Source organism: Watersipora subatra, chromosome 9 (assembly GCF_963576615.1).
Source record: "Watersipora subatra chromosome 9, tzWatSuba1.1, whole genome shotgun sequence".
NCBI lineage: Eukaryota > Metazoa > Bryozoa > Gymnolaemata > Cheilostomatida > Watersiporidae > Watersipora > Watersipora subatra.
In genome coordinates, this window is record NC_088716.1 from 40,371,614 (window position 1) to 40,386,979 (window position 15,366).

Sequence of the window (15,366 nt, forward strand, 5' to 3'; positions counted from 1 at the left end):
TTTAAAGAGGCATCTACTTGACTCATTGGGATGGCTTTAGGTCTTAACAAGTGAACATTATTATATTAAGAAAATAGTCAACTCGGGCCCTGCATCTTGGTTAGCCCTGCTACTGTGCACGTGGGACTTCATCACTCCCTATTGTATTACCCTATGATTGCTTATTCATATATGTATATTTATTTAGTTTATGTATCTGTGTGCATCTGTTTTTATGATGAAATTAAACTCAACTCAACAGAGTAAAATATGCTTATACTTGTAATGTAGTTGAGTTTGCCCAGGGGTTATTTACCTAGGGTTCAAGTAATGTACTTGGGCCTGGCCCAGGTATTGTTTATACAACAAATGAATCACTATAGCTCAGTCAACCGAAGTGAACAGATGTTCCTATAGTATACAAAGCAAAATACAGACATAACAATACCTGAAATAGTGTGCAGTATAGTAATAACAGTAATAATAAGAAACGAAAAATACAGTACACCACTTTGGTTGTAAGCTCATAAAAAATGGTGTCTGTTGCAATAGCTACCTATCCGTCAAAATTGTCATCCTTCGAACAAACACGGCCACGTTAGACATACAGGCGTACAGACCCCAGCCATTGTTTGAACCAATGAAAGTTTGGACAAGTGAAGTCGGAAGAAGCTGGGATCTAATGTACTTTTTAGGAGATATCTCATTGTTTCACATAAAAGTTGATACTGTTATTATTGTGAGTACATTGTATTTATTGGTCTAAAAATGCAGCACATTTTATGAGTGAACAATGTACTAGCTGATATCACCTAAAACAACTGTAGTACTGATGACACTGCTACTAAAATTGATTACTTTCACAAGCGAACGAACATAAATGGAGGCAGACTAAAATGAATAAATTTAAAGTTATCTGTATCTTTGAACATATATTTTAGTAACAAATTTGCTTAGCAATATAATGGAAAGATTCATAGCCTTATCATTTCCACTTACTTTCTGCTATCACCATTTAGGCATGTCTAAAAAAATACATTTTACCATACAAAAACATTATTAAAACAAATTAATATAATACTGTATTTCTGCTCTTTTTGAAGACCTTCAAACACAAATTTTTAAAAAATTAGTGAACTCAATTCTTCTGTTGAACCCACTCTAGATACTAATCTGATTGTAAAAAAACCTCTCAAATATCAACAAAGTTTTAAATAGCTTCCGGATCAAGCCATTCTTTAAGTTGGTGTATCCCTTACACCCCTTACACCCCCTACACAGAGCTTTTACCATTGTTGCTAATGGATAACAAGTTTATGCCCGAGTAACTCTAGAAGTAAACAGGCTTTATTATACAACTTGCTTAGACATTATGAAAAGCATCAAAAAGACAAGGAGGATGGAAGTTTAGATAGTATCTTTAGACAAAAAGTAGTACAACCAAATTATGACATTAAATATAGTGAAGGTGAGAGGGAAAATCCATCTTGAATGGTAGTCCACTTTGTCAGATAGCTGCATCTCTTTCAAGGAAGCTGAAACAATTTATAGATTTACAGATAATTGCCATATCAGCATGCTTCTGTCGTGAGGGATGTTTTAATTAGTTATATCTATGGCTCCTTCAGCGCTTTTATTATAAGCTTTTCAAGTGGGCTTTAATACTACCCTAGGACACGTATGTATTAGCGGCACCTAACTTTCGCGTTTTCGCGGTGTCATCCTCTCGCGAAAATTTCATGTGCGAAACTAAACTATCATAACAAACGAGCGATAAAGCGAAACTAAATAGCTTTGTTCATTGATACTGTAGAATGGAATTTTATAACGACATTTATTTTAACGTTTTTAACGACCACTATAGCATCGTTAAAATATAAACCAACAAAATAATTTGACTGTCAAAATTTATTACGTTATTATTTTGCAATTAATTATGATTATTTTCCCATTAAGAATGATTTATAAGGATAGGAATTTGATGTCGATGCACACGAATTAGTAGATTATCGTTTGCTGGGGACATCAATCAATGCAGTGAGCACCGCGTGTTGAAAGAAAATAAGACACATGCATTGACACTCGCAGTACTACACAAGCAGCATGGCTCTGGAAAGGTTTGGATTCACCACTGACACCTCTTCAATAACTTGTAATTTTTTTAGATTTGTTTTGTTTCAAGTGATGTGACTGACGAGACGTTTTTAAAGTAAAATAGACAAAACATGACCGCAGTTAAAACGCTGAGAAAACGACATCTTTTTCTTTTGAGCGTTTTAACAAAGATCAATTTTGCGGATTTTATTTTAAGTTCATTCGGAGGCTTTTACGTTTTCAATGGGACACGGCCAAGCGGGTGTTTGATAAAACTTAATCTTCTGCAAACCTTTATCAAAGTAGTAAACAAAAATATTTTGCCTCTGATGATGATAATAATGATGCCTAAGAACTACTAGAAGTTGATGTTTGTCTCTATGGCTTGGAATGAAGTGATATTCCACAGCTATAAAAACCGCGTCCATGGCCATTGGGCAAATAACTTTTCGAATAAATGATGTTGAGGTCGAGTTATCTGAAGGAATTTATCATTGCTTTGGAACTGACCAAACAAATCCGTTTGAGTTGACCTTGTGTTTGAGATGAAATGTTACATTTTATCTGAGGGCGAGTTATCCGAGTTGGACTGCACTTACCGTAAAAAATCCCCAAAAAGTTGGGGCGGCTTAGTCGGCCAGCTAGCTGCCCCAGTGAAAACGGGCCTGTTGATAGTCCAAGAAAAAAATGGCAGCAAGCGATCAAATTGCATTATCAACCTTACCCACACCATTCTACCTGCGGTTCACAATTACAAACTAGTCGCAAATTGAAATTTTTTTATCGGTGAACTGAACCTGAGGAATCTAATTATGTTTGTTCCACTGCATTTATTTTCACATCACTATATTTTCGCACTCATCAAAGCTGCGAAATTAAGTTGCTCCGAAATTTTACTCTGCGAGCTACTCACGAAACTAAATACTAGCGAAATATAAGTGTCCTAGGGTACAAAAGCGACATGCATGGAGTTTAGACCTTAGGTTGCCAGGGTCTCTGGAGAAAATTGTTCAGGCCAGGGATAATTGCACAAAGTCACATTTTGAATGGCTGTCGGTTTTTCTCTCACTACTAAGATTAATATTCTGCCCACCGCACTATCAGCTAGTCTCAGGACCAGTTCAGATGATTAAGTTGTTTAGGCTTTCTAAATTGTAGTTGTAGTTCAATTTTATTTATTTAAATTAAATTTTATTTTGTACTCTACATATTTGCTGCCAATGAGCAGCTGAAACAACTCTTCTTTTAGTGGTCTAAATCAATTTGTCAAAATTTATAATTTTTTTATTATTTTCAGTATTACAGATCTTCATTTGTTTAGAATGTTTCTTAAATAGTTTTTGTTTTAGTACGAAGCAAATCTCACTTGCACATAAATAAAATATACAATTTAAAAAACTGCCCATTTCATGATGCAGAGAACAAATTTGGTTTAACATTGTGGTGCGCACTTTACTACTCCCTTTGTAAGAGGTCCAATTTTCTAGCACCACTTACATCGCATGCAAGGTTGGGTTGCGTAATTAGAAGTTGACTTATCAAAGGTGTGTGTAGTGTATTGCAATTTAGAGGCAGCAATCTTGCTCTGTTGTATCCCAAATTATTATAAATTATATGAATATATCACTGAATTATACTCACAGGCTTGAGAAGGCTTCATAAAGGTTTCACTGCTGCAACTTTCACTTGATTCCTCTGGTTTCTTCTGAGGATTGAGATGATTTGCAGGCAGTGTAGTTTTTAGGCCCTACATAAAAGCATGTGAACTTTTGTAAACATTGAGAACCTTCTACCGTATGTTTTCCGCTATGTCTTGTTAGTTTTAAGTAAAATTTGCAATTTTTAGTGGCACTTTTTTGTTTTTCATGCAATAATATAAAGAATGTTAAAAAATAAACTTACACAATATTTTAATAGGTTTATCAGAAAGTTTTAGTATTTTTTATCATAAGAAAATTTTATACGTTTGACGCGATATGAATGCCAGGCTGTTTTAAGATTAAAATCAACAAAGCTTTATTGCAATTAAAATGTTCAGAAAAAAATGTGCCAAAATGATGTCACTAGTCGTGTTGCTGAATGTCTCTATTATTACCGGCCATTGCATTCAAGTTGCAATAGCCGATATCGATAGAGTTTCGATCGTTACGTTTCTCTATTTTGTCAAACTCTTTGCAATCTTCCAAAAATCGATCTCATTTAAACTATTATATCTCTGAACTGGGTAGTTCCACAAAAACAAAAGTTTCATCAAACCGAAGCCTAATGTCTTAGATTAATATTGACATTATTGGCATTCACATCCCTTCAATGGTATAGGTTCACCTTTAACTTTAGGATCACAGTCTACTGCTAAATGAGCTTTAATGTGCATTTTATTTTTAGATTACCTGTACAGCAAGATTACCTGTACAGCAAGATTACCTGTACAGCAAGATTACCTGTACAGCAAGATTACTTGTACAGCAAGATTACCTGTGCAGCAAGATTACCTGTACAGCAAGATTACTTGTACAGCAAGATTACCTGTACAGCAAGATTACCTGTACAGCAAGATTACCTGGACAGCAAGATTACCTGTACAGCAAGATTACCTGTGCAGCAAGATTACCTGTGAAACCGAGAATTTATTCTGTTTTTCCTTTTCTTGTGTAGCCAGCTTGTTGACGAGAGCATACTCTAAGAACCCCGTGAACACAAATCCTAGACATACGGTCAGCCAGACATCTACTAGCTTGATATAGCTGACCTTTGGCAGCTGAGATAATGTTGAGCTCATCTGCAACAAAAAGCATACATTTTTGTTTAAAAGTAATATTGCATTCTAAAATTTCTATTTATTTTACCACGACAGTCATTTTTACAATGAGCACAGAAAACCTATTGTATATGATGTAATATAATTCGAAGCAAATTTGTTTTTTCAGTTTGTTTCCAACTTATCACTCGCTTTCAGATCCAGTTTACATTTTCGTAATTATAACATGTTTTCTCTGAACTTAGACAGTATTAACAACTTTAAATCAACTGTGACAGTACTTAAAATTGCACAATCCTCTTAAACTAAATATCATCTTAAAGCTGCAAGCTTGTAGAACTCAATGAAGAAAACAGGTATTAAATAGATTAAATAGTTTTAATTCCCCATTTTTTTGAAAAAGCGATATTTTAAAAAGAATTGAAAAAACATAATGATTGCGGTACACCCAGTCTGATAGAGTTTGTATATTTAATACGAGCAAAACAAAGTTTTAGTGTAAATATCTTGGTGCTGTGGATAAGAAACCTTTTAGCTTTGCTTATTTTTATCTTTCATTACCAAATAATTTAATCAGCTTGTCATTAGAAACAAATATTCTGTCAGCTGCCATTTTTTTATTTTTTGGTCAGTTAGAAGTGCCCTCATTATTTAGATGTTATATCAAAAATTAACAGTTTAATCAGCTTGAAACTCAGGAATTATACTGAAAATGTATTAGTCACATAGCAAATAAAATTGTATTAATTCTATGTTAACCAGAAGCACAAAAAAACAACGTAAAACTACAAAACCGAGCTTACATGTACTTGGGTGTAGAATCATGTGAGAAAACAACTCCCCAAAATATCTCAGGCCTAATTTTCAAAGTGTCTAAGAGTACAGGTGTTCAGTAGGCTCAGTGGAATCACATGACCTGATTATAGTTTTTATTTTTCTCATATGAGCATGGGTTTAAAGTTTGTTTTTTTAAACAATAAACTTACAATTGAGTTAGGAGAGACACCAGTATGCTTCCAAAAACCCAGTTTTAAAAAGAATACTGTTATTAGTGAGTTTTTGTAAGGTGATTGGATTATTAGGATTGTGAAAAAAGTTATGCTAAAATGACTTGCTCAAATTTTTAATAGATTTTATTAAAAGGTATCAAAATTATGCTATCACTTGTGATTGTCTTTGATGTTTCAGGTGATCTGACTGCCAGGATGTTTCTGAGATTAAAATCAACAAAAAATTGATCGTGGAATTAAGATGCTAAGATCAAGCAAAAGTGGAATTATGACGTCAATAGTTGCTAAAAAATCGATGGAAAAAAATATGTAGCATTGCATCTTGAATGAAACAGTCAATATCAGCTATGGTAACGATAGCAACTATATAGTGACATTTCGCATATATTTTTTCTGAGCTTTTTTACTGTGATCAAGTTTTTTCAAATTTGATTTATAGAAACATTCTGGCAGTCAGATCATCTAAACATAAAAAAAAATCGCTAATGATAAAAAATATTGAAACTCACAGATAAATTCTACTAAAATTTTGTGCAATTTCATTTTGATTGGTTATTTATTTTAGTCAATATGAGCCCATTAGGCAAATATAAATGAAGGTTAATATGCTGTATCCTGAATGATAATTAGGAACTGAGTCTATCTAATTTAAACCAGAAACTATGTTTGTATAACTGGGATAGCAAATCAGAGGTCGATGAGCTGAAACTGTGATTGCTATAATTTCCTGTTAGAAATAAACTACAAGGCACTAAAAGGCTTGACTCGCCCTTGATGGAGGTCATGAACTGCTGATTATTGGTCTTCTAAAGATTATTTTAAAACCTAGCCATTATGAACCAGATTTCTTTACAAACTCCATCACTACAGCTTATCAAGAAATTGCTAATGGGCTTAGGAGCAAAATGCTATATACAATTCATTTCTAAATAAAGAAAGCTCGAAAGAAAACCTATAGTTTAATAAATGGCAGCCAAATATTAAATGCGGATAGCAAGTGTCATGTTTCCTAGCAATACCTAAAAGTTTGTTTTCATTAGTATGTCTTTGTGATGGTCAAAAACAGAAACTCTTTAACAAACAGAAAAGGGCAATAGCTAAAACCAACTTAGTCAGTTTTCACATTTTCGTTTACCTGGTTTTGCATGGTGAGTATTGTGAGTAGGGCTAGAGACACACGACCCGGAGTGCTAGCTTTGTCAATCCAGAAAGAAACCCAGCTAAGGATGACAATGAGGATAGAGGGAAGAAACAGGCCCATCATGTAGTAGTTGATGTTTCTTTTAAACTCAAACTGTGCAGATATGCAACTGAATGAGCCTGAAATAGACAATCACATTTGTACAAAGTTTCAGTTAGTTTAAAGTTAGAACCAAAACAAATTATTGCTTATAAATTGTATGCAAATGATTTTTTGTTTATGTATAAAAGCAGTGCTAAACCAAACTATTCTTATGACAACTGCACCAGGATTCTGTTTGGTGCAAGAGACATACATGTAAATAAATTTAAAGATTAATCACTGTTTTTAAAAAAGAAAAGTTCAAGTTAATTATTTATGGTATATAATTTATTATTTACAATAAAATTATATTTGTCCGTAAGTTTTCAGTTTTTTATTTCTCAACTTTGCATCAAAATTTGATAAAAAAAGTTCATTTTTAAGCACTTGAAGCACCTGATTTTGCAGACACTTTTTAAAGGAAATTGTTATACTAGTCAGCATGTGGCTTAACTGCTGACACCACTGATTTTAACCAAACCCTTTTACGGAACCACTTAAACTGTACTATAATAAGAGCCCTATCTAGAGTTTGGAGCTACACTAAGTGTTAGAAAAAAGGCTAGCCGCACAGGGGAATCAAACCCACATATTCCAATTCCTAGCCGAGCTCGCTATGATTTGTGCCACTCTATCACCTTTCTACATCTACGAATAACTGTACACATACTTATTACACATGTTGATTTATCAGGGCGAATGGGACTGCTCGGGTACTAGTATCAATAAGAACTGTGTCAGTCTGTTTGTCCAGAGCTATGGTTAGAGGATGGAGTAAAATATTGCTTCATACCAGATTGACACTGGCAGCGCTCACCTAACAGCCCTACACTCTAACACCTGCACCAATCAATTGTTTGACAGCACTTCTGAATAGTTGCGCACATACTTATTCCTTGTGCTTTATCAGCACATAGTAGGATAATTGTAGATAACTGTAGTTATTACACCTGGTGATCTCTAGCGGCACATTAGACTGCCAGAGTACCAGTGCATCATAATAGGAATTACTATTTCAAATGTGAGGTATTTGAACCTCTTCGTTTCAGAAAAATCAAAATTAAGGTTGAACTATTTCATAGGCATCCTTAAATGGACGATTTAACAAAGTTCTTCTAACCAGTAGTGTTGTAGCTCTCTGTGCAATCTCTCAGCATGGTTTTTCCAATGATATGTTCAGGAAGTTGTATCTTTTCATTGATCTCCACAGCTTGTGCACTTCGATTATTCCAGTAAAACTTTAGTTCTTCTGTCAAATGACCGTCTGGATAAAGAGATTGGGTTGGATTTTTATTGTTAGTAATAATAGATATGTCTATCTGATTCATCTAATGAACTAAAACATAAGTATTGCAAATTTAGAACAGATTTAACTACTCATGACACTTTCAATTTGGTATTAAATTTCTACTCTGATATTAAGTCTAACCATATTTAAGTCAACTTTGTAAAAATTGGTCTTATTAGTACTTTAGCGTAAGGAACTATAGTGAATTTAACAAATGAACTTTTTTAAATTTTAAATTGAAATAAATTATAAATTAAATTACACAATTAAAATTAAGGTAAAACTTTATTAAATAATAATTCAACAGTGCATTTGATAAAACTAAAGCTAATGTGTTAGAGGTTTGATGGTCAATAGTGAATTTGCACTTTAAATAAGCGCTGCCAATTTGGGGGCTTCCCATTACAAGTGAGTAGCTTTTTTGAAAGAAAGCAGAGAAAAAATTATTGTTATATAAATACCGCAATGTAAGTTCATTTGCTTGTAATTTTGTATTTATACATATATGTGACTCTCAAACAGATATATATCTATGAAAGAATAAAATTAAATCTGTATATAAATTTAGTTTACAACTCCTACTAGTAGGCACCTGCTATTGGTTATGTAAGATCAGTTTCCACTCACTGGTGGAATGAATCACCTGCTAAGCCAAAATGTGGCTATTTTTATCCAGTTTTTGTTTATTACCTTTTAAAGGATTCACTGTTTTTGGTCGCTTGTTCCACATTTAGCGAAACGTATAACAGATTAATTGTACAAATGTTAATCTTTTGACGATTTATTAGTCTTAGTGTTAAAAATTAACTCAAAACTTTTTGAGTTGTGACAATCTGCAAATTTGGATTTATATGCGCATGCCGGTAAATATAGGTGGATTTGGAGTTGTGCACACATTGAGTTACTGTGCGATAAGTGCTTCAATGGGTATTTGCATAGTGTCGATTAATGCAGGCTTTTACATATATGGAAAATATATGTAAAAGCTTGCTTGCGCAGCATTTTCTTGGGCATCATTCACAACTGCCACTTCCATATTTCGCATGCATGAAGCATTCAAAGATGTGTGCAGGTAATAAAAATCAACAGACTTGTAGGTTTATGCCATTTCTACATTGGGTATGATGCAAACCTGCAGATTAAACGCCTTATGGAAACACCGTGGATAGAAATTCATATATCAATCAAAATGGTTCTTTTAGTAACATCATGCCTTGTCATAACATAAGGTTACGTAACATTTTGGCAATGCATTAAACCAGCATGTGCTGCCTTGGTCTAAGAGGTGCTTGAGTGCCATTGACTTACAGCTTTCCAAGAACATATCGCAATACTGCACATCAAAAGGGTATTTTGAGAGGTGCATAGAGCAGGCTACAGTCGCCGTTACTCTGAGGCTATAGATTAGTTGCCCATCTCCATCCAATCTCAGGAAGGCATTCAGAGTTGTGACCTCCGACTTCTCAGATGTTTTATCATTTTTGATGAAGAGGTCAGGTACCCAGATATCATTTAGTCTGTTTGTAATTAGGACTCCATTGCTGCTGGTCAGATTAGGGTTAGCTAGCCTCACATCCTTCCATCTCTGTCTGAGGTACATGTTTGCTGTGTAATCCTGCATTAGTAGCGCAATTTGTTTATACCAAAGGCTAAAATGCTTTACAAAAATAGTGTGTGAGCAGTTTCCAAAGTAAAAGCTAAAATATGTGATTATGTTTACAATAAAAGTCCAATCATCAAAATTATAAAAAAAACTAAATTGTGGAAAAAACTAGTTATTACAAAACTTTTAGAAAATTACAGGATTTCTCAATTTTCATAATAAAGATGGATAACTTTGAATGGTTAGCAAAACTAAAATTTTGTTAATTTAGTTAACAAAGTTAAAATTTAACAAAAAAATATTTTTATCCGGAGAGCAGCTTGCTCAAGGTTCTATCTTTTCACAATACCTCCAGGGCGCTCTGATCTGATACTTTGAAATTTTAGAAAAACTCTTTACATTCTGCTTTACTTTTTTACAATCACCAAGTGTATAAAACTGGTAAAACCTATAACCTTTTGTGGGTGATGTATAAGTCGCATTAGTTGCATAAGAGGAATGCTGCAATAAAATTCATTTTGAGTATTGCCTCCAAATACTCAGAGCTCATAGCTTAAAACATAGCTTAGACTTTTAGCTTAAAATTCATTTAAGCTAAAAGTTAATTAAACTTCAAAGGCTGGCTAGTGGAATATGTTATTCTAAGTTTATTATAAAATAAGTATTTCTATAGTATTTCTATTTCTATATATAGTATTTCTAGTTTATCTGGAGATAAATAGCAGGTATTCAGTCTCATATGTAAATTACTTGCGACGGATAATACAATATTTAGATCTTCATTTATTCACTATTTTCCAATGAGACATCTAAATTTTTATTAAAGTAACACAAATGTAGCCGTAGTTGATTCCAATTCGTGGTTTAGTATACTACAGGGTTAGGTAGCATCCTTAAAGATTATGTTACTTTTTGAGATAAATCTTATTCTTTAAAAATTACTTGGGTATATATTATTAAAAAAGAAACACTTAAATAAGAGAAACAGTAAAATTAAAACAGCTCAAATTTATTTCAATTTGATTGGTCATTTCTGTTTGAACTTTCTTTGATACAATAGATCTGTACAACGTTTGTATCAAGTGGGACTTATTCTAGCATATATGCAATATATATATGCTAGCGATGCATCAATTCACTGAATACATAATAGCTAATCAAAGCAGAGCTTCTGTTGCATAAGAGATGGCCAACAATTCTCTAGAACATTCATCGGACATCCAGCTACAATATCAATGGAACAATGTAATATCAAGTCAACTCACATGCCATTAACTTGCAAGATTAATGGCATGTTAGTTGATGGCAACCTGCAAGGGGCTTGAACTAAAACCTTTTATTGACTTTTATCTTAGCTAACAGCTTATCAGTTTCATAAGATTGGTGGTTTAACAACTTCGTATAGTGTCACTGAAATCTATGCTATGTTTAATATTCACAACCTACAAAGAGCTTTCTCTGTTAGATTACAAAAACAAATACAGTTTATGTCAGACTGACCTATCTATTTGACTTACCATGTTTTTCTCACTGATTGCGCTAAGGCTTATCACATAAACATCTACTCCCACTGCTGTTGAATCGTCTGCAAAATTGACAAAATTGATAATCAACGTTTTTTGGCACCCCCTGACTTTTGCTATAGATCTAAAAAAACTGTTAGTTGAGGATACAGGCACAAAGTATTTAAAATCCTTTTCAAAAACACCAAAAGAGTTTCAATTTACTCAAGCTGACAAAATTTTGAAAAAGCAGTTTGTATAAACACGACACCTTTGTGAAAAAAAATCTTGATGTGCGTTTAATTTTGAGTGCTATTTTTTGAGCTGATCTTTTGCCATAAATTTCACTTTACAAATATCTGGTTAAAAACTAAAAAAACTTCTTGTGTATAATCTTTAACCAAAAAAGGCAAAGCTAAAAGCTTTATATACGGATATGTATACATGTCTTAAACTGCTGCAATGTGTTTTTACCAAATTCTAGGTAAGATGGAATGATTCATCATAAGCAGCAGGATTGGGTAGACTGATCGTCACTGTACTTCAAGACATCTTTACAACCTTATCTTCCTACAAGTAACTCACATAGCAAGTTAAATCAAGGTAAACTAAGGTAAACCAAGAATTTTGTGCTAGACTTGCTTTATTGGGCTAGAACACCTGGGCTAGACTTACTTTATTGGGCTAGAACACCTGGGCTAGACTCGCTTTATTGGGCTAGAACACCTGGGCTAGACTTGCTTTATTGGGCTAGAACACCTGGGCTAGACTTGCTTTATTGGGCTAGTACACCTGGGCTAGACTTGCTTTATTGGGCTAGAACACCTGGGCTAGACTTGCTTTATTGGGCTAGAACACCTGGGCTAGACTTGCTTTATTGGGCTAGAACACCTGGGCTAGACTTGCTTTATTGGGCTAGAACACCTGGGCTAGACTTGCTTTACTGGGCTAGAACACCTGGGCTAGACTTGCTTTATTGGGCTAGAACACCTGGGCTAGACTTGCTTTATTGGGTTAGAACACCTGGGCTAGACTTGCTTTATTGGGCTAGAACACCTGGGCTAGACTTGCTTTATTGGGCTAGAACACCTGGGCTAGACTTGCTTTATTGGGCTAGAACACCTGGCCTGCAAACAGCAAGTTGAGTCTCAATTCTCAAAAAGGCCAATAGTGGTGGCAGGATTAGCCTCCAACTTAGAAAACAGACACATAATTTTAGTAGATTTTATCAAAAACTATCAGTGTTTTTCCATCATTTGGGATTTTTTTTTGTGTGGTGACCTGACTGGAAGATTATTTTTAAATTAGAATCACCGAAATTTGATCACAGTTAAAATACTCAAAAAAATATGTGCAAAATGACCTCACTAGTTGTTATTGTTGATATAGTTTATATTGGCTATTGCATTCAAGTTGAAGCATTACACGTCTCTATTTTGTTTGTCTCTTTGCGATTATAAATATTATAATGGCTTTCACTTGATCTAAGCATTTTAATCATGATTAAGTTTTATCTATTTTAATCTTAAAGAATCTTGGCAGTCAGGTCACCTCAAACATAACAAACAATTGCAAATGATAAAAAAGTACCAATGTTTTTTGATAAAATAAACTAGTTTTTTGAAGTTGATCTTTAAAGTACTCTCTGCAACTGGGCACGTCTGTATTGGTCAATGTTCTTATGCCACTGGACTCAAACTTGTTCAACCAATATTACAGAGCCATGTTTTGTGCACCAATGCTCATAAATAAACCTGCACGCCTCTGCTTGCAGTAAGCAAGCAGCACACTCGATCTTGTCGGGAGGGGGAGGGGATTGCTCACAAACAATCACAGAGATTTAAAGTCAACAAACAAAACTGTTCATTTATGATTTACGCCATGTCACTGACCAGTTCAGTCAAATTACACTTCATTATCTCCAGCTTCACAACTCGCTGAAGAGCTATTCTAGATACATACCATAGTTCACCTGTATACGGTCACTGGTTAAGTGCTGAGAAAAGCTTTTGACTGTTTCATCATTAAAAGGTTGCCAATATTGCCAATACTTTTATAAATAAAAATCTCAGTGTTTGTATTTTTCTTTTCGATTATTTGTGTTCCCAGTGTCCGTGTATAGGGAATAAAATCTGGCAATGAAAGTCTGTGTCGCAGAAAAATTGATCTCATTATATCCGCATACAAAGTCACAAGCTAACTCATTAAGCTACACCGGACACTTTGGATTCATTGAGCAGATAGTCATTAACCGTGTTAAAATACACATAGATACTTTGTGTTACATGCAACGTCTCTAAAGATTGCTCTCAGGGCTCTTATTAGAAAGTTTCGCAATACACATAGCCTACTAGCTTAATCAAATTAGCCTACGACGACTACATTACTTGCCACTGTTAATAAACTGTTTTAATAACCGTGCAACGCCGAGCATTTGGCTAGCAAATATATATGCATCATAATTATTCATAGTTTTGGTGAGTGCTAATGCATTCAGTACTTGGCACTGTAAAGCACACACTAAGATTAGCATACCTACATGCATATTAGATATCATACACAGATATGCAAATAATTTATATTTAATATTTGGGTGCCAAAGAGCTGCTCAGGTCTAGTGGTATGAGTGGCTGGGCTGTGAATAACATGCTGAGGTTGAACTCCTGAAACTGGTTTTTTTTAGTGAGAGAAAAAATGGTTTTCTACAAATGATCTCCAACATTTCTAACCAATATAATATAACCATGGTTTGTGCAACATAACCCTTATGAATGCTCACCGCTGAATAACAGAGGCTGATATAAATGTGCTTATCCCAGCATAGACAGTTGTTGGGCGGCGTTACATAAGATAGCACACTAAGTTATGTAATACCATATATAAAACATTAGTTTTAAATTAATGTAGACTGCCAAATAGAAGCATATACAGTAGCTACCCCTACAACATAACTTCGTTCTAAAAATGTTTACGTTTTAGGATTTTTACAGTATACCAATCATAGAGTACATGTAAACTGAATAATCTGTTCCAAGATTGTTCTCAAACTTTTTTTTTGGCTTTCACAAACAGAAGAAATGTTAATTTAAGAAATGTACACTAACTGTGGTATTATTTGTTTGCGTCCAGAACTTTTCTCTTTTTTTATCTCTTCCACTTGAGTCTATAATTACGATAAATTTACGATAAGTTAAGGGGAGTGCACACTTTTGATGTCAATTTAAATTAATCTTTTTCTCCTTTTTCTAGGTAGCAAGGTTTATGCTGCAAAGAAAATAAAAAGTGTTGGATATGTATAAAATATCGTAAAACAAAAATATATCTTTACTATAATAAGATTGGCGTCTGTATGTCTGTCTAAAGCCAGGGTTAGATGCAAGAATATAAAATTATGTTTACTGAGACTCCAACTCATGACATTCAGCTTGTTATACCGACACTCTAACACCTTCACCGATTGACTACTTTGTAGTATTCTAGAATAATTGTGCAGCTACTTATTCTCTGAGCTTTATCAGAACACCTGATGATCTCTCCTGACACACTAGACTGTCGGGAAATAGTAAATATAATTAAACACACTAGACTATCAGGTTACTAGAAAATATAATAAAGATATCTCTACATTCTTTTTTTGCCCAAATGCTACAAGAGAGCAACTAATACATGTATTTTTAAGGCTATGAAACTCTCATTATTCAAATCAAATTAGAGAACTTGAACTGATTTAATGCTTTACATTGCATGGGTTTTCTTATTTATCATAAAGACTTGACATTAACTATTTAGGTTCAGCAGCATTTTTGTAAAAGAAGGTTTATTTTATGGAAAGTTTTATTGTAGCTATAAT

The 15,366-nt window shown here is 33.9% G+C and overlaps 1 protein-coding gene across 1 annotated transcript in view; it reads right to left on the bottom strand.

The window, feature by feature from the left end:
• Positions 1–1,386: 1,386 nt before the first annotated feature.
• The window catches only part of LOC137405070 (glycine receptor subunit alphaZ1-like), a 44,082-nt gene continuing 30,102 nt past the window's right edge, over positions 1,387–15,366 (bottom strand). Inside the window, exons 3-9 of the mRNA XM_068091297.1 lie at positions 11,532–11,599; positions 9,720–10,026; positions 8,244–8,387; positions 6,977–7,161; positions 4,685–4,852; positions 3,715–3,820; positions 1,387–1,514 (exon numbers count right to left, since the gene is read on the bottom strand). Of these exons, the coding sequence (XP_067947398.1) occupies positions 1,387–1,514; positions 3,715–3,820; positions 4,685–4,852; positions 6,977–7,161; positions 8,244–8,387; positions 9,720–10,026; positions 11,532–11,599 (1,106 nt within the window). The remainder of the gene's footprint in view (positions 1,515–3,714; positions 3,821–4,684; positions 4,853–6,976; positions 7,162–8,243; positions 8,388–9,719; positions 10,027–11,531; positions 11,600–15,366) is intronic.